We start from the raw sequence: 25,556 nt of genomic DNA, 5'->3' as shown, positions 1-25,556 counted from the left end.
CAAACCTCCATAGTTTGCTAATGAGCTGATTCACTTGAATGACAACAACACTGACCTTGTAATTGAGCTTTTGATCTAGGAAGTGAAGCAACGTGCTTGGGCACCAACATAAACCATATTGGGACAATGGTGGACAACTCAAACATCAAGATGTAAGCCAACGGCGTCATGAAATAGCCATCATTATGACATTGGAGAGGTGGGTGGGAAGTAAATCCTTCTGCTCGATATTTTGACATGATACTTTAGCTTTATCCTCAGATAAGGACAGTTTGATGCTCAAAATTTGTCTAGCAATACTGTTTAAAACCAATTACAAGAACCAGATCAAAAAAATGCAAAACCACTTGAAAAATAATCACCACAATCAGCTTGGATGAAAGTACAGAAGCTTTCTATATGTCAACAAGTAAAACATTATTTAAGAAAAACACATTGAACTGCTGCTGACAACAAGATATACACTATACTGGTGATTTATATCCCTAATGCAACGGATGTAAATGAAAAATTGTTAATATATGTTTACAATGTTTATAAATACAATTAGGAGTTCTTGCAGTTTACAGCAACTGAACTGCTGCGATTGCAGGGATCTTTTCACGCAACTTTTGGGTGATTGCAACACGCACAGTCATAACTCCAGCTGCTGGGCCACCAATTCTCACCTTCACTATTGGTTCATCAATCTTGACTAATTCTAGCTCCCCACCTCCAGTACCAGCAAGATACGGCCTTATTTCTTCAAGCACCTGCAATCAGGAATTCAGTTAGGCAACAAAGACGGAAAGAGGAGATTCTCTATGATCTGTTTTTTCCATATTTAATTTGTCATTAACCTAGCAAAACCCAGGTCATGTTGGCAATGTCAAGGGTGTGCATCAGCAACTCGAAAACATACTACCTTCAATATTTTTAATGGGTTTTGCTTAGCCAGATAAATCTGCATTTAACGACACTGAAATAACCATAAATCAAGGTTACCCAAGTTCTTGAAACAGGATGGCAGGGGACTGACGGACAAGTTTCTAGAACAGAAAATGCTTTCGCCAATTTTGGTAACGGTTAGGGGATGCCTACATAAAAATGGGAAAATTAAAATACGTGGGGAAATTTGAAATATTCATATCAAAACATGGATAAAGCATGGATTTATACATTATAGAACCTTAAAATATAAGAATTAACATAATTCTTATGCGAAATTTATGTTATTTTGAGAGTCAAAGTCAAAGTCTGCCTCGGTGTCCCTATCCCCAGGAAGGAGTCAGCTGAAAAATCCCCTGGGGACGTGGCTCCAATAACAATAAATGCATGCAAATGTACCATCAGCTGAAATAGGTTCCCCTCCTATTAATGAAGTAAACCCAAGTCAGCTCATTTTGTGATTCTTATTATAATTCATCCAAGCTACAATAACGAACCGATAGGTAGTAAACAATGGCCACAGTTTTGTGATTCCTTGAAAACTTGTGCAACCCTGGAATACAAATGTATTGATACAGGGAATGGGTGTATAAACGAAATAAAGAAAAGTGAGATAAAGATGCCAAAATTGAAGGAAAGAAGATAATTAGAAGTCTGAAAGAACAAGAGGAAAGAAATCTTGGAGAAACAATAAAGAGAACAAAACATATCTGTTTCGATAAGATAACTGAGGCTTATGACTCAACAACTAAAGCATGACAGTCTAATCGACTGAAATGAATTCCCGTCATATTAGTGCAGTATACCCAAGTCAGCATTTTGTGATTCTTAAAATAATTCACTTAAGCTAGGAACCAATAGGCACACTAAACAACCGTCCAAATTTTGTGATTCCCAATGAAACTTGTGCAACCCTGTTATACAAATGTATTCATATAGTGAAGAAGTGTATGAATGAACTTGAGAAGAGCAATTTAAAGGAGACAAAATTGAAAGGAAGAAGATAATTGGGAGTCTCAAAGAACAAGAGAAGGAAATAATCCTGGAGAAACAATAAAGAGACAACATATATTCATTTTGCTAAGATAACTGAGGCTTCTCAATAGCTTTCATAAGTTGGGCAAGGCAATGGAAATAAAAACTAAGATAGAAGAACCCAAAGATTGAGAAAGATAGCTGAATCGAATGTAGAAAAGAAAAGAGGTACACAAAGAAGATGTTGAAGTCACTGGAAATAGATCTGCACGGTACAATGTTAGCCAATTGTAGATGTCTACAGAAGATGTATGAATACCCAGTTACAAGAATGATATGATAAAAAACTATAATGGTTTGTCTAGTATAATCAGTATAAGGTCTGAACATTGCTGATAACCCAGTTGCTAATTTTGAGATTTTGAAATCTTTAAAATATATATTTTCATCCTAAAACATTTAATAGGAAAAGGAAACTGCAAAAAATGCTATAAGAAGTGAAGATGACGGAAAGCACAGAATAAAAGAAGGGGTCCCAATTTGGTAAGACCAATATGTATCCCAATAAATGGAATTAGGACATGAATATGAGGTACATTATCGTATTGTGTAAATTTGCCCCTTTCAAGACAATGCAAAGTGGAACAGTAAGGATATCCCTTTCTTCAAGTTAGAAGGGGCAGCTCCCTTTTAACAAAATATAAGCCCTAGAACTCCGAAAATAGCTGGTTTTCAATATTCAATACAAACAAGTACCTTTCTTTTGCTCTTGGCTGTGGGCACAAGACTAAACAGCACCTCTATGCAATGAAAGATTTTTATATTTTTCCTTTTGAAAGCTAACATCTACAACAGCTGATAAATGCTTACATTTTCTAGCTTAATGAGGAGACTATTAAAAGCAAGGACAACATGAATTCAAATTGGATTGACCACAATCAAAAGATACAAAAGAGTTTACTATTGGAGATTCACATACAAAACTATAAATACTCAAAATCGAAAAAATTGCAACACGAAGCCTGCAATAATCAAACTTACAAGAGCATACAAATCGATTTGAATACTAATTTCAGAAAAAAGTAGGCATAAAAATCATAAATTAACTGTTCCCCTCATCTCAAGATTCAATCATAGAGCACTTATTTATAAGTGTTTATAATACTCTGTATTCTATTAATTAAATAAACATCATCCTAGACTTCCTACACTAAAATAGTTTGTTTGCAATCAAGGTAATCTCAAAATATAATTTTTTTTCTAATACATCATTTAAAACCTAAGTTGCTGGTTTGGGTTCAGGTTCAAAGAACCAGTTCACCTATACAACAAAATTTTGAAATGGGGTTTGGGTACGTTAGTACAAAAACATATATTTATGTATGTGTGTGTGGGTGCAGCTTAGAAGCATGAATAAAAATATAGAAATAATGATATTGAGTTCAAATATCATTGTTTTGACTTTCAAAAATTGAAACTTTATACGAGGTTTCAATCATCTAATGGATTTTCCGAATCTTTGTCTTCTTCATCATCAAAGGCATTAATCGATTCACAAAGTGTCAATACCAATGGGATCAGCTGCACCAATAACATTCTCGTTTTCCAAGTCCTCAAATGCTTATTACTTTCGCAACTCCTTCCGACTATTGAAGATATTGTTTAATGTTTAAAATATGATTCATCACTATAGAGAACTTCCGATTAATAGGACAGGGGTCATTATCAACAATTAGATATAAAAATTTCACTGGGAGATATATTGAGGGCTACTTCAATTTGAAGTAATAAATATCTAAACTTCAAAAAAAATTGTTTTGTAATGTTAAAGATCTTATTCAAATTCTGTGATAATTGTTTCTCACACTAAATTATAGAATGTTTCGTAGTGGAACTGTACCTGGTCTGCACTTGATCTGCCTAGGTCTGCCCTTGGTTTGGCTTGGAGAAACCAGCTTGCCAAGGTTTGAACCCTGGTCAAATCCACAAGCAAACTGGACCAGGACCACGGACCAATTCGAAATTCACCTAGTCCAAAGGGATAGGGGGCAAACTAGGAAACCTAGTTTATAACATTAATTCTTGAAATAGGCCTTAACTAAATATATCATGTCCTAACATAAGCCTTCAAGAAGGTCATCTAAAAATGGCTATCCTCAAATCATAGCTACAACTAGAAATGGGCAATATAATGCATGTATGGCTTCTGTCAATGACTCTAATGCAGCTTCCTCATTTTAACCATGATAGGTTCTTAGAAGAAACTTGAAACCCCAAAACCTTGAAATCCATCCTAATCATAGCTGACAAAAAACCTGACTACCAATCCTTAGGTGTCATTATCAGCTAATGTCAACTTGATTCAAAATTTAATCATCTCCTTCAACTTGATTGTTTGAAGCCAGAATATGGGCCAGCTTTGCACAATTTCTTCAACAAGAATTAAATCATCAACCTTAAAGCACCCTATATGAAGAGTGAAGGAAATCGTAAAACTTTCAATATCCTACCAAAATACTATATGTTGCTCTTGCATTGAGTGAAAGTCATACCTACAACAAAATTACTAGGAAAAGCCCTTCAAATAGTGCCCTAACAGCTCTTTTTAGACACTACTAAAAGTCCACAAGAGTATGTTGTCAAGGGTTATTGTTTGAGGTCTTGAACATGTTGATGTTGTTTTATTCAACTACAAAATGCAAAATCAAACACTCATTTTTTTGGGGTGAAACACTAAACATTTAATCTTCTCTTGATATAAGGTCATCTCTCATGCTAAGCTTACAACATAAGATCATGAAATGACTTCAAGGTTCCTTCAATTGTGGACACTTAATGAAATAATGTGATTTGTTGATAATCACTTGAGGACATAGGCTATTCAATCAATGGATATCAAATCTTGCACTTCTAAAGATTTGGCTTCACAATGTGCAACAACAATATATCCAAATTTTCCGCTTCATCTCCAACTTGAACTTCTAACTTCTATTTCTACTTCTACTTCTACTATGAATGAAAGGAAGTATGGATGAACTTGGACTCTACTATATGTAGCTTTATCAGCAACGCTACCCACCTAGTGCAAGCTTCTAAGGAATACTCAAATAGTTTTCACATCAATATCTCTCCTTCAATCCCATTGGATGCAAACTAAAGGTTGAATGTCAATTGAAGTCAAGTACTTTCAATCATTGGCTATGCACACAAGACACACAATCAACAAAATGCTAGTGGCCTGAATTTGTTTAAGTCAAGCAAGTAAACATCCACAATTACTCTCATCCAACTACACTACTTCTAAATACATGAAATGAAATCTTAAGTGTGAGATGCAAAGAACCATGCAATACTCCAAAATTGTAATGTCCCTTTTTTTTTGGAGGAGTTAATTATAAAGTTATCAATTAAAAAAATATATATTACAAGGTAACTTTATGAATTAAATAAAAAAAATCTTCTAGAGGTTGCTGGAAGAAGCGGAGAAAAAATAAAAAGGAGGCCGACCTATCAAGGAAAAAAGAATAAATAGGCATTGAGGGCTCATTGCCTATCATCGAGATTTATTATTGATTTTTGCTTATGTGCGTTGTGGAGCCTAGGGCTTCTGCAAGTAGTCACAATTGGCCTTTGAGAACGAAAACTCTCAATTGGTACGCAATTTTGAGGGTGTGAGAGATCACCTGAATTATTGTAGCTGTGGGAAGGATATTTCAGTCCTTTCACTTGTGCATAATTGTTGATTTGGAGTTTCAAGTGGAGCTGCACTTTCACCATATCATCTTCAGGAGTCAATCTCCAGTATCTAATCAATCCAGGTTCTCATTTCAGTTTGTAGTTGTAATAAATTCTCAATTGTATACAGCCAGTTAGGGTTATCTATAATGTGCTAGGTCATAATGTTTCAATGCTGAAAATTGACATCATTTGTAAAAACATTTGGTTTTCATTGAATGAATACACTGGCACTATTATTTCTTTTATTTCAGCAATATATTTTAGCAGTGTATTAAATTTAGGGTTTTTTTAGTGGCCTATTGGTACGGGTCATTACAAAAATGATCATATATCCACTATGAAGATCAACAACGAATAGAGAACAATTTTTATAGTAATGTAGCAACAATTCTACAACATAACTCTCACTTTACACACGATGTGAGCAAACCTTTATTTAGGGGCTTCAAGTACAATGAAGGGCCGAGATTGATTTGAAATCAAGAGCCAAGATTAATCCACATAATCCCTAACTAGGAGTTTTCATAATGATGAAGGGAACTCCCCTTATTGACACAAACACACAACATAATAGAGATATAAATAACAAATAGTAAGGACCAAACAATTGCAAGAACATGAAACTAGTTTTCTATTATCTTCAATGAAATAATATTACAAGATTCGTAAATATGACATGCTACAAGGACAAGGGCATTTGCATTACAGTAATCTACAAGCCAAAGCCACCATATACACCATCAAATTTGCCCTAGATAATGCTATGGCCTTTATATAGGGGAAATTTAACTGCCCTAGAAATTCTAACCCTAAATTTTGAGGCCGATCATCCCCAGAATATTATTATTTATCTTTCTTACATTTGAATAGGCCCCAAACAATTTTTGGAACTCAAACGAATGTGAAGAAATTTTATTTTTCTATTTTATGTAGTGCAACTTTCAAAGGTCATAACTTTTAACTCATAGACCCGATTGGCTATTAAAGCCCCATTTCAAGAATTTCAAAAAGTGCTCTGCAATGGTGAACTCCCTTTTAGAGCTTTTAAAGCCTTCAAAAATGAGTTCAAAGTTTATTTAACTTTTTGCCAAAACCTATAAAAAAAAAACTTCAAAACTAGACTTGATCTTGTAATGAAACTTCATTGGTAGGATGGTATAACCAAATTGAAATCCTAAGGAAGATATTATAACATTCTGAGCTCAAAGGAAGAACTAACTAAAAATAGTAAATTTCCACAAATAGTAAACCTACACAAAGATAGCTCTTATTGAAAAACTAGACAATATTTTTGGGTGATCCCAGATTGCCCTTACACCAGAATGCTCTTGCATCAGACACCTAAAATAATTTGAGAAGTAACTTGTTACACCTCGAGTGTTTAGAGGAAAACCAAGGAGATTAACCTCAAGAGTTCAAAGGAAAACCAAGGCAATTAACCTCCTCCCTTGGCAACCACGATAAATCTTCAACAAACCTTCATTTCTATTTGACCCAATATTCTTCATATGTCATGTTTCGTGTGCTTCTACCAACATGGCTATCCAAGATGTCTTCAATCTCCTTTGTAATTGAAGTAGCTACTAGAATATTCCACTGTGCTTTTTTTAGCTCTTCTTCAACACTTCATGATAATTTGTCAAATCTGAAATATTAAACACTGGTGAAATATTGAGCTCATTGGGCAACTCTACTTATAGCATTTTTCGAATCATGCTTATTTAGTATTTTGCATGGTCCAAACTTCTTCATCTTCAACTTATAATATGTTCTGAGTAGAAATCTCTCCTTCCTCAAATGAACCATGACTTTATCTCCAATCTGACATTCCTTATGCCTCCTTTTCTCATCCACTAAGTTGCACGGGTACCTCCCCCCCCCCCCCCTCCAGACCACGTACCGGTTCGAACCGGTTCACGGTTCTGGTCCGGTTCGACCTGGGTTCGTTTTTGGAGGCCTGGTTCGATCTGGTTCGAACCAGGGTTCGAACCCAAGAGAACCACATAAAATTTCAGACCAGGGTTCGAACCTAGGAGAACCACATATAAATTTTCCACATTACAGCATGTTTTAATTTAATTTATGTTGATACATCTTGGGTCTGGGTTGGTAGGCATTACAATGCCACAGTTTTTTAGTGTTGAGTAATCCCTAGCTGTAAAACACTTTCTATTTGAATCAAAATGCTACTAAATTTGAGACACCCACAAGAGAAGATGCTCAACATGTAGCGACCACCATGACCAATTTCGAGGAATTTCAGGGCCTATTTGAGTAGCAATATGAATTTTTCAAACACTAAACAATAAACAACATTTTATTGGGAAACATTGCCCTGCAGAAGAAAGTTACGGTCACATGAATATGGTCAGGTGGGGCAGCTACTTACCACATTGTCTTTCACTGTTTGGCTGATTATTTCTCCTCTAGGTATATTAAAAATTGTATTAAAGAATATTGAATCTGGGATGTCAGACTGTGTTATCCAAAGGCCTCCATGAATGGTCTTTTTCCAGTTTACTGTTGTTGATCAGTGCTTGGGAGATTGTGCCCAAAGAGATTGAAGAATATTCAGCTGGTCAAAGGGATTTACCTTCTGCAAGCTAGATCTAATTAGTTTTTAACCACGTTCAATCAATTATGTTAATCATAATAAGAGTTTGGTAAATAAATTTATGAAAAGAAGAAATTTTTATTAAAACTTACTGTTGATCTGCATAAACTAATCAAATACAGTTATGAATTTTTTAAATGAAAGGGAAGAGATCTAGTCGCTAGGGGTTCCAATGATCGTTGTGGTTTGCTACTATATCGTTTATCTGTTTTAAAGTTTTTTGTTGTTCAAATGTGTTTATGCTACTATGCTACATTCTAATTCTAACTCATGCTTCGTATATATATATATATATATATATATATTTTTTTTTTTTTAAATTTACATGTTTTTGTACTAACGAACCCAAATGAACCCAAACCCCTTTTCAAAATTTTGTCGAACCAGCGAACCGGTTCTTGAACCTGAACCCGGAACCGAACCGCGAACCGGCAACTTAGCTCATCCACCTTAGCCTTGTACTCTCTATTCATTTTATTAATTTGCTTCCTCACCTCCTCATGTAAATTCTTTAAGTGTCTACAAAATCTTCAACTTCAATACTACTTGTCTCTCGTTTGTCCAACTTCCTTAATTCTAAAGCATTTTTGGGACTACTTCCATGTACTATTTGGAATGGTGATTTACCAATGCTCCTATTTGTAGAATTATTATATGCAAATTTTGTCTAGTAAAATCAAATCCCATCCCTTTGGTTTATCTTCAACCAAATATCTCAACAAATTCCCCAAACTCCCATTCACCACTTATGTCCTTTCATCACTCTAAGGATGATGTGTTGAGTTGACCTTCAAATTTGAATGTTTTCCAAAAGTACCTACCAAACTTGATGTCTCGATCTAAATATGTGCTCTTGGGTAGACCATTAATCTTCACCACTTCCCAAAAAAATAATTTTGCCACATGAAAAACATCATCGGTCTTCTTACAAGGAATGAAATGTGTTATCTTTAGAAACTAGTCTATCGCCGCAAAAGCGGAATCATGCCCTCTCTAAAATTCTTGGTAAGACAATAACAGAGTCCATACTAATGTACTCCCATGACTTCTTTGGTACAAGTAATAGATGATATAATCTTGTATTCTACTTTGTTTCTTTTGCCATCTAACATATTTTGCAACTCTGTACAAACTTATTAATATCTTGTTGTAACTGTGGCCAATAATAATGCTTGCTAACTAGAGAAATGGTTATCTCTCAACCAAAGTATCCAGCCAATCTTCCAGTATGCTTCTCTTTAATTAGTGTCTCCCTCATGAAACTCCTTGGAATGCGCAAATGACTACCTTTGAACAATAGACCATCCTAGATTATAAAATCCAACCATCTAGTCTTGTCAACAAGTTTTGTACAGGCTCTCCAAGCTTCACCAAAATCAGGATCCTCTAGTTACAAACTCTTGAGTTCCTTGAACCCAACAACCTCAATTTGCATCTCTGTGAGCAAATTTTGTCTCCAATTGAGGGCATTTGCAACTATATTAGACTTTGCACTCCTATGCTTCAAAACAAAAAGTGTAACTCTACAAAAAATCAACCCATTTCAAATGTCTCTGATTCAACTTTTGACTACTCAAATATTGCAAAGCTCGATAATCAAAAATACATAAAACTCTTTAAACAAAAGATAATGTCTCCACTTCCTCAATGCCTAATCTATAACATAGAACTACTGATCATAAACATAATACTTTCTTTTGACACCATTCAACTTCTCACTAAAATAAGGAATGGGTATACCTTCCTGACTCAAAACAACTCCAATGGCATTACCTCTCGCATCATAGTCTACTTGAAATACCTTATTAAAATATGGAAGTGCCAATACAAGTTATTTAGTAACTTTCTTTTGAATAAATCAAATCTCCTTGTTGTTCTTGTAGTCCACTTAAAATCTTTCATATCCCCTCGCGTTGCTTTATTCAAGGGTCCACATATACTACTAAAAAATTTGATAAACATTTTTTAAAAGCTAGTTGAACCATGAAAAGATCTTACCATAGTAGCACTTCTTGGAGTAGGCCATTGAAGGATAGCCCTCACCTTTTATGGGGTCATTTTAAGACCATCTACTGAAACTACAAATCCCAGATACACTAACTCCTTCACAAAACTCCACTTTTTCAGATTAATCAAAAGCTTCTCTTCCCTTAAACACTCAAAGACCCTACGAATATGCATTATACGTTCTTCCAATGTCTAATTGAAGATCAAAACATCATCCAAATGAACAATAAAAAACTTTCCTAAAGATTTTCTAGTACCTTATTCATGAGTTGCATGAGTGTGCTTAATGCATTGATTAGCCCAAAGGACATGAACCACTCATACAAGCTTCCTTTGTCTTGAAGGTTGTCTTCCATTCATCTTCTTCTCTAATCCAGAATTGGTGATATCTTCTTCAAATCTATCCTTGTGAAGTACGCAACTCCAATCAAACTATCTATAATGTCATCCATCCTTACAAGGGAAATCTATACTTGATAGTAATCTTGTTCATAGCCAAAGAATCTATGGACATCCTCCATTCACCATTTTGCTTTAGAGCTAGTTTGTTGGTACAATACATGGACTCAAACTTTCTCGAATCAATCCATTCCGTAACAACTCCTGCACTTGCCTATTGAACTCCCTACTCTCTATTGGAGTCATTCTGTGGGCTGCCTTATTTGGAAAATTGGCTCTTAGAATCAAGTACATTTGGTGACTACTCTTTCTCACTAATGGCAATCCATCAAGTACATTATCAGATACAATATCCTGAAACTCATTTAACTCATATGCAACTTCTACAAGTGTTTCTTCTTCTTCTACTTCCTCTTTATCAATTTGTGGAATTAAAGCAAAACACCTATGCTCATGGTTCATGCCTTCTAGAAACTTCTATCCATCAATTAAACAAATACTTGCATTACTACATCACTTTTCCTCTATTTCCTCTATTTGCATAGCCATCATGTACTGCATGGCTATCAAATTGTCATTTTGTCATTGTCTCCCTAACAACAGATGACAAACATCATAAGCATAATACCACACAACACCTCATCATGATAGTTCCCATAATATCGCACAACACCTCATCATGATGGTTCCCATTGTTTAACTTTATTAGACATTGTTCATTGACCAAAGCTTCACGATCCTTTTGCAACCAAGCAATTCATAGGGATTCAAATGCTTCCTTCTTACTTCAGTTTATTAACCATTTCCTCTGAAACAAAATTATCAATGCTACCACTATCAACAATAACATTGCATACTTTACCATTACACTTACAACTTGTGCAAAATAATTCTTTTGATGCTCAAGTTCGTTCTCATCGTTCAGCAAAGCTCTTCTTGTGATGAAAACATGTCCACTTTCAGCATCTTCAAAATGTGATGACTTGGCATCTTCATCTACATGCAACCCATGCATTGTTGTTTGGTTTTCTATTTGTTCTCCCTTGATGTTGGGGACTCTCATAAGCTATATGTCCTCCACAATTGGAACATGTCCCACGAAAACATCCTCTTCCTAGTCCCTACCCTCTTCCTCTTTGATCTCTATTATTTTGATCGCAAGAGTGATAAAAATTATTTCCCCTTTGATTCTGACTACTACTCCTTGCTTGCTTTCAAACTTCTTGTTCAAATTTTCTACCTTCAAAGCAAATTGATATGTGTCTCCAATGGTAGACATTCCCACCATTATCAACTCTTCTTGAATACTTGGTCTCAACCCAATTAAATGATGGGCAACCTTCTCCTTGTTTGTTTCAAAATGTTTGTTCTGATAAGGACTCGATAGAACTCTTCTATATATTTTCTACACATATCTTTTGGCTTGCTTCAACCCTTGCATTTTCTTCAGCAAATCAAGCTCATAATCAACAAATTGTCTCTTTAGTCATTTTATCCCATCTTGTTATCTTTTCCTTTCCTCTTCTATTTCTTTCCAACTAAACCCTTTTCCACCAAATCTTAGCATAAGCTTTCAATGGTATTTCTGTTAGGATCTTCTACCTCTTCATACTTGAAGTGTTCTTCCATGTCATTGATCCAATCGATCAAATTCTTCTAGATTGAGATTTAATGAAAATGTGGAAACCTCAAGTTTCGGCACATTCCTAATCTTGAAAATAACCCTAAAAAGTCTAACCTCCCCAGGGTCTCCAACCACCTCTTGCTCTTCTTTAGTTTATCCTTCCTCTTCAAATTCACCTTCACTTTCATTTCTTTCCACAATATTGGCTCCTTTACATAACTCCTCTTGCAATCCTTGTACTTGTCTCTAGAGGGCTTTTAAACCCTCTTCTGTCACACCCGCAACTCTTCCACCACAGTTTTTTCATGGAGGCATTTTCGACACTTCTCTTCCACAACCATAGTCTTGATGCAAACTGTGTCACGTTTAACGATTTGCCTATACACTCAAGAGCTTTTGCTCTAGTACCACTTAATGAAGGGTACTCCCCTTATTAACACAAACACACACAACACAATAAAGAAACAAACATCAAATTGCAAGAACCAAACAATTGCAATGACATGAAACTTGCTTTCTATTACCTTCAATGAAATAATATTACAATATTCATTAATATGACATGCTACAGCCACATGGGCATTTTATTACAATAATCTACATGTCATAGCCACCATATACACCATCAGAACTGCCCTAGATAACCTTGTGAACTTTATTAGATAAGGGAATTTTAACGGCCCAGAAGGTTCTAGAAATTCTGACCCTAAACTCTGAGGCAAATCATCCCTAAAATATTATTATTTATTTTTTCTTACACTGAAATAGGCCCCAAACAGTTTTTGGAACTCAAAAGAGCGTTTGAAGGAATTTTATTTTTCTATTCAATGTAGTGCAACTTTTGAAGGTTGCAACTCTTGACTTGTTGACCCAATTGGCTATTATAACCCCATTTCAAAAATGGCAGGAAGTGCTCCATAGCTATTGTCCACCAAGTGTCTATCAACCAAGATTTGACACTCTTTTGGAGCCTTCGGAACCTTCAAAACTGAGTTCAAAGTGTTTTACCCTTCTACCAAAATTCACTTTATATTGCAATTAAACTTCACTAGCAAGATGGTATAGCCAAAGTGAACCCCCATAGAAGAAATTAGAACATTTTGAGCTCAGACAAACAACTTACTAAAATAGTAACTCTGCACAAAGATAGCCCTTATTGGAAAACTAAACAATATTTTTGGGTGATGCAAAATTGCACTTACACCCAAGATACTCCTGCATCACATAACCATACCTACAAATATTAAATGCTCACCCAATTACAACTAAGCACCACCATGTAGGCCAATTAGAAAATTATATTATCTTCAAAGACCAATAAGAAAATTCCAATGCATAACAATTGGATAAGGTGCAATGACAAGTGGACCAATGAGAAAAGAGCAATTGTACAAGAAGCCACATCATCACCTTGGGAGTTGTGCTACTCATCCTCATCTTCTTTTCACATTCAATGAGCCTAGACACAATCTCATTTATCATCATTATAGGGACACTTGGTATGTTTTCATTGGTTGAGGAAAGGGCTCTCACCTCATCAACTTGTCTAGGAACTTGATAAATACCCCTTGCTGATGAGAAATCACTGTTGGCTTTCAAATGTGATGGCTTATCTTCTCAATTGCTTCATCTTCCATATACTCCATCCCTTTCTCTTCCATTGATCTTGCTGAGCCTTTCTCCATATGACCTAGGCCTCTCGATTTCTCCACAATTTCACCTTTAAGCCTCGTGACTGTTAACTTCACCACCATATTTGCACTTCCATTTTCATTTTGATTCCCAAACTTAACCCTTTTTTTGTTCTTGTAAATGATTTGTATCTGCCTGGACGATGCCTCCATGTTACTGTTGTTGAAATTATAAAATGCTTGGCCTAAAACATCCTTTAGCTTGTTAATCTGTATGCTGATGCTGGACCCCTCCTAGAAGCCTCCTTGGTGTTGAACAAACAAAACCCTGTGTTAAGTTTAAGAAGTGGTGTGTAAACATAACTTAAGACAAAAGTATTTCTTTCCAATCACATGAAGCTGCACTTAAATGAAGACAATTTACTTGTAATAGGATGAAGAAAGACTTATTTGAATTTTCCTTTTATTTTGATATTGTTAATGATTTTTGAATTTGACTATGATCCAGATTCATTATTGCTACAAATGCTTGATGTTACCGATGTGAAGAATCACCCATGCTGATCAGATTGAGTTCTGTCTTAGCTCTGTTGTTGAAATCAAATGGTAAAATCTCTCTCTGAAGCCATGCTTAGAATAACATTATCTGGCTCCTTTCCTGATTTCTGATCTGGATTTTGCATTTAAATTCTGTTTCAATTTGTTCTTGCCTAGGACAAAGATCACCTTGAAACCTGATAAACCTCTCTGATCTGAGTTTTTTCTTTTTTTTGCATGTACTAAAGTCTGGAAAATTTGCACATTTTTGGGGCAGAAAGTGTTCTAATCATTAATAATTCCTCTTGGTCTTAATTGCAATCAGACCTCTTAACATTAATTCAACATTCACATCCCAAATTTCCTTCTCAAAATTGCATCCGACTGTGGGTGAATTTGCCTCTGCTCCTTAATTCGCTGAATTTTCTTCAATTTTCAACTCTGATTTTAGCAAATTTGATCCTTATTGAGTGGCAAAGGTTGCTTGATTTTCAATTTCTTCCCTCTGACTTTCCACCCTAACCAATCTGCTCTTTTTTTTTTTCCTTTTTTTTTAAAAGTAAAGAGTTTTCATCTTAAGGCCTATGTATATAGACGCTGCAACCAAAAGGCATCTCCTATTAAATTTTGTCCATAGGGCTGTCCAAATTCGAATTGTTTAAGGCAGTTACTAAAATTAAGGCATCTACATTTGAATTTAGAGCCCTGCGATCAGATTTAGGCCTTTATGTTCAAAATTTAGAGCATAGCCATGGAGACATGGCCATATGTCTGGCAATAAGGGATCAGATTTGGGCCTGCAAGTTTAAAATTAAGGCCACAGTTATTAAATTTAAGCTTGCGTGTTTGAGGGTGAGGCTAGATTTAGGACCTCAGAAGTCATATGCTTGGTTTTAGGGCCTAATTAGACCACACACTACATAAATAAGACCTGGTTAATCCCTCAAGGCCACACGGTAACCTTTGGGCCTATTTTATTGAGCTTTGTGCCCAGATCTGGGCCCAATTTGTACTAAATCAGTCGCATGTTTGGCTTATAGGACAGGGTCCAATTTGAAATACAAACATATTTTAATGTCTTTCAGCCCATAAGCTAGATATAGAGCAGGATTTGCTTCATCTAAAGCTCAGATCTGATATTATTTTGGGCCCATATGGACCACATGTTACTTGTACTAAGCCCTGACTTTTAATTCCAATAATAGACGTCATATTATGGATCAGATTTAGGGCCAGTTCTGAGTAGTTAAACCCAGATTTTGGTCCTAACCATCAAAATTAAGTCCAGGTCCTACAGATTATTTAGAAAATTGAGTCCCAAACAATTAATAAGGCCACACATTTCATAAAAAATTAAATTTAGGTCTTAGTAACCTGTATGCCAGCCATGGGGTTTAATTAAGCCCAAAATTCATTGGATTGTGGCCCCAATACCACCAATACCACTCTTTTAACTTTTAAAGTGTAGGGGGCTGTTGTTCATCGACTTTTAGGCATCAAATCTCAAGTTTTGAACTTAATGTTACATCGTAGACCTGATTATAGGCCCCATTTGCATTGAGTTTAGATCTCTAAGTTGCCAATTCAGGTTCTGGGGCAGGTTCAGATTCAAGTACGGGTTCATGGGTTTCGGCAGAAAAAAAAATTCCATTTGGGGTCGTGGGGGTGTTCATGAGTATGTTTCTACATATATATATAGGACTAGGCTTGACTAACAATGTGGTTTCCAATTTTCCAATATATATTTCAATTTGGTGTGATATTTTAAATCAGCTCTGTGTTGGATTGGGGTTAATTCAATTGCTATTAACATTTAGTGTCACATTTTATTTTACTTATGGTGGGCTTGACTATATATATTTGTATGAGCTGTACCATTTATTTTAAACAATATCAAATTGCAATTTACTAATGGGACTGTTATACCATTTTGGCTGATTGCATCTTATATTATTTTCAAGTAGAATTGTTGTTGTTATCTTTTCTTGCCTATACAGACTCATTAGCTTGTCACACCAAGTGTTTGGGTTGCCAATTCAGGTTCTGGGGCAGGTTCAGATTCAAGTACGGGTTCATGGGTTTCGGCAGAAAAAAAAATTCCATTTGGGGTCGTGGGGGTGTTCATGAGTATGTTTCTACATATATATATAGGACTAGGCTTGACTAACAATGTGGTTTCCAATTTTCCAATATATATTTCAATTTGGTGTGATATTTTAAATCAGCTCTGTGTTGGATTGGGGTTAATTCAATTGCTATTAATATTTAGTGTCACATTTTATTTTACTTATGGTGGGCTTGACTATATATATTTGTATGAGCTGTACCATTTATTTTAAACAATATCAAATTGCAATTTACTAATGGGACTGTTATACCATTTTGGCTGATTGCATCTTATATTATTTTCAAGTAGAATTGTTGTTGTTATCTTTTCTTGCCTATACAGACTCATTAGCTTGTCACACCAAGTGTTTGGGTTGCAAGTTTGCTCAACAGAGACAGTATATACCGGAAATATAACAGCAATTCTACTTGAAAATAATATAAGCTGCAATCAGCCAAAAGGGTATAGCAGTACCATTAGTAAACTGCAATTTGATATAATTCAAGATTAAACGATACAGCTCATACAAATATTTACGTGTGCGCACATGCGTGTGTGAGTTATGCCATTATAAAATTAAAATAAAATATAGTTTTTTGTGTTTTTTTCAAACCTTTTGGTCTCATGGGTCCATGGGTCCTTGTGGGTCCTTGAAGGTCCCATGGCGTGGACCCTACCTAGACCTGCCATGGACCCAACACAAATCCGAACCTAAGAAGGACCCAGAGCTTAACCCAGCTGGCAAGGTCCAAACCTGATAACATAGGTTTAGACTTTATCTGCTCATGTGATGCCAACATGCCTCAATTTAAGGTCGGCCTTATTCAAATTCATGTTTGATATTTCATTCTTTGCACACATACATTTGGGATTGAGCATAGCTACTTGATTTTAGGGCTATACTCGCTTGGATTTAGGGCCCATCAAGCCCATACCTCATCAAATAAAGGCATGGTCTAATTAGACCAAGCTCACACATTATCCATAGGGCCATTTATATTGCCTTTAAAATGTTGTTTATGGGCCCAAGGCCACATACTTCAGCCATAAGGCCCTTATTGCCTAAAAGTTTTGAACTGCTAGGATCAAACTCATGGCTTATCATCTCCTTCCTTTATCAATCATGAGATTAGGAGAAGTTTTCTCCCTCTTGAATTGAGATGAGAAGGGACAACATTCAGCTTACAAGAGATGGGAAGAGCCTTCATCTCCCCCTTCCTTGCCACAAAGAGGTGTCTCATCTCCTCTTCACTTGAGACGAAGAGGTGTCTCATCTCCTCTATACTTCGCCAAAAATAGCTCAAAATCCTTCTGTTAAATTTTTGACCTGGACTTAGCTGTCTTTTTGCAAATTTTAAGTTCTACCCAAACAAGACCCTCTAAATCCTTGATTGTTGCCAAGTTAACTCTACTGCCTACACCTACCAGCAAAATTGCAATGTGGCAATGGTGTAAAAACCACACATAGGACCTTATTTGTGTGGTTATATATTTGATGTACTTGGAGGTATCTAGCTTGTTCGCTATGCCTAGACTTGATTTTGCTAGGCAAGCCAAAGAATAGGCAAAGGACTTTCATGGTGTAAAATTTCAAAAGCTTGTCACTTCATGTTCTAGTTGTGCACATGTAGATGCGGTTGGAAAGTACATGATGGTTGTTCAGAATTTGGAGGATTGGTGTGTAGAAAAGACACAACTTCATCCCGGTAAAACCCTCCAACTAGAGGGAAAAACCCAGCCACACCAGAAAAATATCTCTTTCATGAATAATGAAATGTTCAACTACAATGCTATCCACTTGATTCATTGTTACAACACACAAGGCAATTACATATATATATAATTGAGAGGCTCTTCATATCACAACCAAAGGTCTCTTCAATTTCCAAATACAAATCTCTTCATGTTTCCAAATGCATGACACGTCCCTTGATATAATATTATCTCAAATATTAACATAAATATCTTTTGCAGTTGTAAACACAATCCGTAGGTATTTTCTTTATTTCAATAAATATAGCAAATCAGAGATAAAGATCTCTATCAAAACTACAATCTTCAACACTAGGGCTTTCTAGACACTTTGATGTTTTAAATTTCAAAAAACTATTGTACCACATGGCCTAGGGCTTTTTCGGCATCTTATAAATGAGTAGGCAACAAGGAGGAAGTGGACATTTTTTGGGCGTTTGCCAAACTTTTGTGATTGCCTTATGGTGTGCGACTAGATTCAAATTAGATACTTTTACATTACCATTTGTTGGACGGTAGGTTTTATGGGGCCTGTTCGAGATCAAGTTGTCCTATTTTTTCTCTAACAATTTTTTCCCTAATGGCATTATGATGCACACTTTGGGATTTTTATCCACTTTTTTGGACTTTGCAATTTTTTTCCTATCATTTTTGGTTATGAAACATTCTCAATAGTGAATTGTCCCTTATGTGCTTCAAAAAGAAATTAGCCTTGCCTTATTTTGCCATGCGCTCAAATATCAAGCATCTTTTTTTTTCTCTTTGCTGAAAATTCTTCAAACCCTAGTCATTTTAACAAATGTGCAAGTAACTTTTTGCAACCCTGGGGCATGAGGAGAATAGAACACAATCATTTGTGATGAATATTAGACAGTAATGTGATGAATATTATAGACAATCCATAGATGATGTGATGGATATTATAGACAATCAATAAATATCATATCTTCTCAAATATTATCATAAATATCTTCTCCAGTTGTAAACACAATCCATAGATAATAGATCAGACAATGTTATGATGAATATTATATACAATCCATAGCTGATATGATGAATATTATAAACAATGGCTTGTCATTGTTTATTGATGTTTGGATGATAATAAGTTTGCTGAAAATCTATAATAAACCCTATGCATCCAATCAACAAAAAAACTTGTCGTAGATGCTCTATGACTAGAAACTTGTCAAAGCTACTATTACAAATTCGGTAGATGTTATCTTGTGTACAACCTCAAAAACCTGTTATATGCAATCCATTGAGAATTCCAAAAAACCATTGCTCTTATGCAAATATGTAATGGAATAATGTTAGCAAAAAACTATCCTTTGTAATAAAAGCATGGCCTAGTAGTTATTTGGAGTTTTATTATTTCATGGGAACTTGTACCTCCAAAATCTCAAAATGTTTGAGACAAGGGCGTCCATAAGACATGGGATGGTGACCAAACCTCACCTACTCCATGGCCCCTAGTCCTTCACCCACATTACCTCTCTTTGCCACCATCAACTATAAGGGAAATATCCCCAAGCTATTCATGCAAAGAAAGGGGCATCTTAGAATATTCCCCTTATAGGGAATAGTTTGGGGACTCCCTTTTGTCCCAAGAAAGCTAGATGATGCTTGGGTGTCCCTCAATTGTCTTAGGGATAATAGGAGTCCGTGCCAAAAAGGGGCATCTCAAAATGTTCCCCCTATAAGGGATAGTTTGGTGACTCCCTACCATCCCAAGAAAGCTAGATGATGCTTAGGCGTCCCTGTTGTCCCTTGATGGTCTTAGAGAAAGACATTCTTGCCTATTGATGACATGAAAAATATGACTCCAAGCTAAGTGGGTTTAACCTTGGAGGAAACCCTTTGGCTATGCTTGCTTGAGTTGGAGTAATACTAAGATGGGTGACCTCTTGTTAAGGCCTAATGCATCACCCCTTTGAGCATCACCTAGATGCAACGGGTGCTAAGTATTTCATTCATTCTCACAGGAGATGGGTTGTTGTGAACCACTGCTCATGAGACATGGGTCAATCAGCTTGACTTGAAAACTACATAGTTGAATCTTGCTACCAATATCATAATTTGACTTATTGTTTTAGTGCCTGCCCCTAGTTTACATTCAGTTTTTATTGCCAAACTCTTTTAGGCCAGTTTATGCTTGATGATTAGTAGCATTATCTTTCAGATTGTCAAATACTATTTCACACTTGGTTGATTTTATGATGAGACTACTTGGTACTATTTACTTCATGTATGCATGATTATACCTTGATGTTGATTATTACAGTGATTTCACTTATTTGATGATGATTAGTTAAATGATATATTATACATGTTTTCTGATGGATACTTAACCCATACTGCATACGTATGGTGTGCGTGTATATTTTCTTTATGTATGATGTTTCTAATGTGGTTAAGGAAGGGAGTCATAGTCACCTGCTAGTTCGGATCTACACAATGCACCACTTCTTGCCATTGCATGTTTAGTTTAGTATATATGTGTTTGTACATGTGTGGATTTTATGCAGATTGCAAGTATCAGGTATCAACTTCCCTGAATTGCCAGGATGAGCGTACCCTATTGCATTATCTCAATGGTAAGAGAGGGGAGATAAATTCTTGAGTCCAAATTGTAACCTTTAAACCCATTTGTCCTAAAAAAATTAGGACAAGTATCTGAGATGATTACCTTCCGAATGCGTCGTATGACGTAAATTCATGATTATAACCCTAGAGTTTGATCTTGTATATGGTATTTTATGATGGGTTTTCGTACTTCGTCTTATAGTTCTTTGGTATTTTTTCTATTAATTAAGTCTAATTAAAAGATTTATTTAATGATTTAATTTAATGAAAAATTATTATGATATTTTCAATATTTAATTATATTTAATTAATTGAGAAATTAATTAAATAAAAAAATTAAATTTTAAAGAATAAATTATAAGTTCTAATTTTAGAGCATAATAATATTTATTTAATTTAATAATAATAAATTTAGAAGATCATTTTTCAAATAAATGCTAAATATTATTATTACTTAATAAATATTATATTAAAAACACTTCGAAAATTAAAAGAGTGAACAATTATTTAATAAAGTTTATTTTAATTAAATTGCATAAAGCTTATGCATGACATTAAAATATAATACATTAATTAAAAAGAGAAAGCAAATAAATTTAATAAAAATATTTTATATTGAAAAAAGCGTGCATGAAAACATAAAAGAAAATATAACAAAGAGTTAAAGGGTTGTGATCAAGGAGTTCCCTCGGGTGATCGTGCAATCAATGCCCCAAATTCAAGAGAGAACTCCTTATCAACAATTTAGAGTTCATTTTCCAGGAACTGAAGTTTTGTGAAGACCAAGGAATTTTGGAGAAGGAATTTTCAGAGAGAAGGTTTTGAGAGAAGAAATTTTTCTCACAATCTTTTGGGTGTTTGCGATTTTAGCATTAGAACCAAGTAGATTCTTGTGTTTTGTTCACCCAGTGAAATTATGTTATAATTTTGTCTTCTTCATGATTGTTAAATTGTTTATCCGAATTTCATCGTGATGAATCTTCCAATATTTTATTTTGAAATTACTAGTATGCATGTTGATTCTTTTGTATACATGAGGATTAAAAATATCATTAGAATCCTCTTTGAGTAGATTTTAAAATTGAAAATTAAATTAGGAAGGGGTTGAAAAGAAATGAAAATTTTGTATTGAAAATTTGTATGGTCGCCATATTTTTCCTATCAATGAATTGCTAGAATTCTTATAAAAAATATATATATATATATATATATAAATTGTGGGAGGGTTTTTGTTTTAAATTTATTTTAAAAAGTTAATTAAACAAAAAATAAATATTAAATGAGAGGGGGTGGGGAAATCCCCACCCCCCCCGTACCTACTATCGCCATCTTTATGGCCATGGCAGCAGGTACATTGTTGCTCGCAGCAGCAGTAATACTGTTGACTGTGGCAGCAGTATAACCTATCGCTGCAGGGTTTAAGGTCGGCGGGCCTTTAAAACATGTCGGGTTTTATAAATAGTGTTTTATTATTATTTTTTTAATTGTTTTTATAAAAAATTAATAATATTAAATTTAAATTATTATTTATTAATAATTATAAATTTAATAAATAATTAATGAATGAGAATATAACTATTTTTATATAATTATTTATTAATTATATTAAATGTATTTAATTAAGTTTAATTAATAATGGAAGTTAATTAATGAAGTTTTAAATTTATTTAATTATTATTAATATTATTGATTTTAATGAAATTGTAAATTATTTTACTTGAAGATCAAGAAGTATTATTTTAATAATTTAAATAAATAATCACCTTTAAGTTATTTAGAATAATGGACTTAAAATCGAACAGGGGTAATTGTGCATTTTATTCGAATATAAGAATGGGTTAAATTGTAAGGGTAAACTATGAATCTCATCTACTTGAAACATACATTGAAATGAAAACTTCACCTTATTGTTAACTCAAAACTATATGCGTTCAAAATCCAACCAAATTATGAAACTACTTTGTTATCTGTATGTTGTTTATGTTTTGGGTTCGGGTTGACTAGTGTTGACCAGTTTTAGGACGTCTACCAGAGGCTTGGGAGTTCTATGATTGTGGTATTATGCTGATTAGATCTTGATCTTTTAAACTCAACCATGGTAATGTGTTGGTATGCTCTTTGATGAGTTTGGTTATATTGTTTGTTATTGTTTTCAGTGTCCTTGTGGGATAACGAGATGAATGTTATGACATACTTGACTTAACCTTTTTGAGTCTTCGATCAGTATTTTTGGAATGCTTTCCAATTTCTTGTAAAGAACAAAGGCATTATTTTGGATTACCATTTTTATGATTTCCAATCACTTGTATAGGACTGAGGGGAAATTTGTGATTCTTTGATTTATACTTTTATGAGCTTAGGGTAGGTTATCCATATGTAACGTCGGGAAGTGGCTTGCAATGGAGGTCAAGGCCCAAAGTGGCTGCTAGAGTAACCCATTGTAAGTTGTTTAATAAGTGAAAACACTACACTAAATGAGAGTAAAATGAACCTAATAAGAGTCTTTGTATGTTCTCGCCCATGCCTTGAGTGCTAGTACAGACTAGGATGGGAGTAGAGAGAATGATTGGTTGTGACCATGCATCGTTAGTATGCCTTGTCAGTACGAAAGGATACTAGTGCCGCATAGTCACTAAGGGGTCGAGGTCAAGTTAGACTGCCAAGGTAACTCTAGCGTTGATTCGTGCGATGGCACTTGCTCGCTTACATAGTAGATTTCTTACGTGTCTGTGTTTGCCTCTAGGTCTAGATGTTGATTTATCTTGGACCCTTAGATTACTTTTAGGGTTTCCTTGACCTAGATATTACTTTTGATTTTGGGATTGTTATCCTGTGTGGGACTTGAGACTATCTCCTCAGCACGGTGGGAGTGGACCTTTTTGAGTTACGACGAGGTCGGGTGGTAGTGCTTTTTACTCTTACCATTGAGATCCATCCATTGATGTCGTGGCTGGAGTTTCTTGTCTACATTTCCTTTCATTCTAACTTTATGTATTACGATGGATGGTTATATCTTTATGATGGATGATTTCATTTATTATATTGTACTTTGTTTCATGGATCCAAAAGGGATAATGCAATCTATTTTTATAAATGTATATTCTTTTAGCCTTTCATATGCTATGACATGTATAGTGGATGATTGTGCATCTGAATTTCATTGCTAAATGGCATTCGGAACAAATGTATATTATTTAAATGGACATGAACTTGTAGTTGTACTTTCATGTGGATGTGTTATTTATTAGACTTAGTATTAATTAAATTTAAATGTGATTCAACGTCTTGGGATCCTTAGGGAATGTAATCTGTTATGTTTGCTTATGTCTAATTGTATGTTATTGCTTCCGCTACTTTATGATTGATGTGTATGTTGTTCTTTTAAAAAAAAAAAGTTTGGCAAACTTAGTAAAACTTTAGGTTAGTTCTTTTGGATCCCTTGAGGGGCATTACAGTTGTGGAAAACTCCCACTTATCAATTGAACTTGCTTAGCCAACATCATCAGCCACATTATTGATGTCATGTTCAACTATTTCTAAATGAGGTTTTAAGGCCTAGAGCACCATATATAGGGGTTTTGTCAACATTTCTCAAAACAAACATTAGCAATTTATTTTCCTCGTGTTTCCATCCACCCTTAGGGGATTCTTAAAGGAAAACAAGTTATGTAAAATGAACTTTCAAGATTCAATGATAGGATGTTCATCCATGATATGTTTGCTTCTAGGAATCATAGCTATGATCTATTGGACCTTCTTTTATGTGCCTTCACACTATCCACAACCAGCTATCCACGTGTGCTTAAGTCAAGGAAGGAGTTAATGCACCTACAAGTAAGCCACAAAAGCTTAGCCCTAGCATTGTCATTATGCAGGTTTAATTTCTCATCATATGCTTGTTACTTTATTATTGCATATCATTGTAATGTCAAAAATCAGACCCAATGTCAATTTGATTCTTATTAACTATGTCTATGGCCTTTATGACAAAATATATGATTGGAATTTTATGACCCCAACCTCACAAGTGGAAATGACAAAGCATTAGTCAGCCTTTGGTTCAAATTTGGTTTAGAGTTGTATTTAATAAACTGCTCATTTAAGCTTGCGTTTTAGTTTTCATGGTTCATTGATTGATTTTGGTGGCTTCAATTTTAGATTCTATTATAGTTGTATTTAACAAACTGCTCATTTTAAGCTTGTGTTTTAGTTTTCATGGATCGTTATTAATTTTGGTGGCTTAAATTTTAGATTCTAATATAGTTTTGCATTTCCAGCCTTAATTTTCTATTCCCTTTCATGAATATACATTTTTAATGGATATATAAGTCCAGTTGAAGGCATGCCATAGATTCAAATCAGAATAGTTTTGCCCTCGACATGTGTCAAAGAAACCAAATGCATGTGTAACCACTAGTCCCCCCGCCCCCCATTCAATTGAACAAAACCCTCTTTGTCCCACATTTTCACAACTCTTGCTCATTTTTGGCTTTCCACTCTTTCTTTCTCACAGTAAAGTTCTGCCAGAAAACTCTCATTTCTCAAATATTTACAAGAGTCAAGACTCCTCTCATTCACAACAATGTCATCTCTCAGACTCAAGAGAGAAGCCACAAGCTGTTGGTAATGCTCTATTGCTTATAGTCTATACATCTTTAA

The 25,556-nt window shown here is 34.8% G+C and overlaps 1 protein-coding gene across 1 annotated transcript in view; it reads right to left on the bottom strand.

Annotated features, from left to right (window-relative positions):
* Window positions 1-372: 372 nt before the first annotated feature.
* Window positions 373-25,556, bottom strand: part of LOC149572990 (nifU-like protein 2, chloroplastic) — a 31,588-nt gene continuing 6,404 nt past the window's right edge. The window contains exon 4 of the mRNA XM_089814134.1: window positions 373-752. Within this exon, the coding sequence (XP_089670260.1) occupies window positions 564-752 (189 nt within the window). The 3' untranslated portion in view covers window positions 373-563. The remainder of the gene's footprint in view (window positions 753-25,556) is intronic.

Source organism: Cupressus sempervirens, chromosome 2 (genome assembly GCF_028749045.1).
Source record: "Cupressus sempervirens isolate cs-2001-9-10 chromosome 2, ASM2874904v1, whole genome shotgun sequence".
Classification (NCBI taxonomy): Eukaryota; Viridiplantae; Streptophyta; class Pinopsida; order Cupressales; family Cupressaceae; genus Cupressus; species Cupressus sempervirens.
This window is presented reverse-complemented; position numbering and strand designations above follow the sequence as displayed.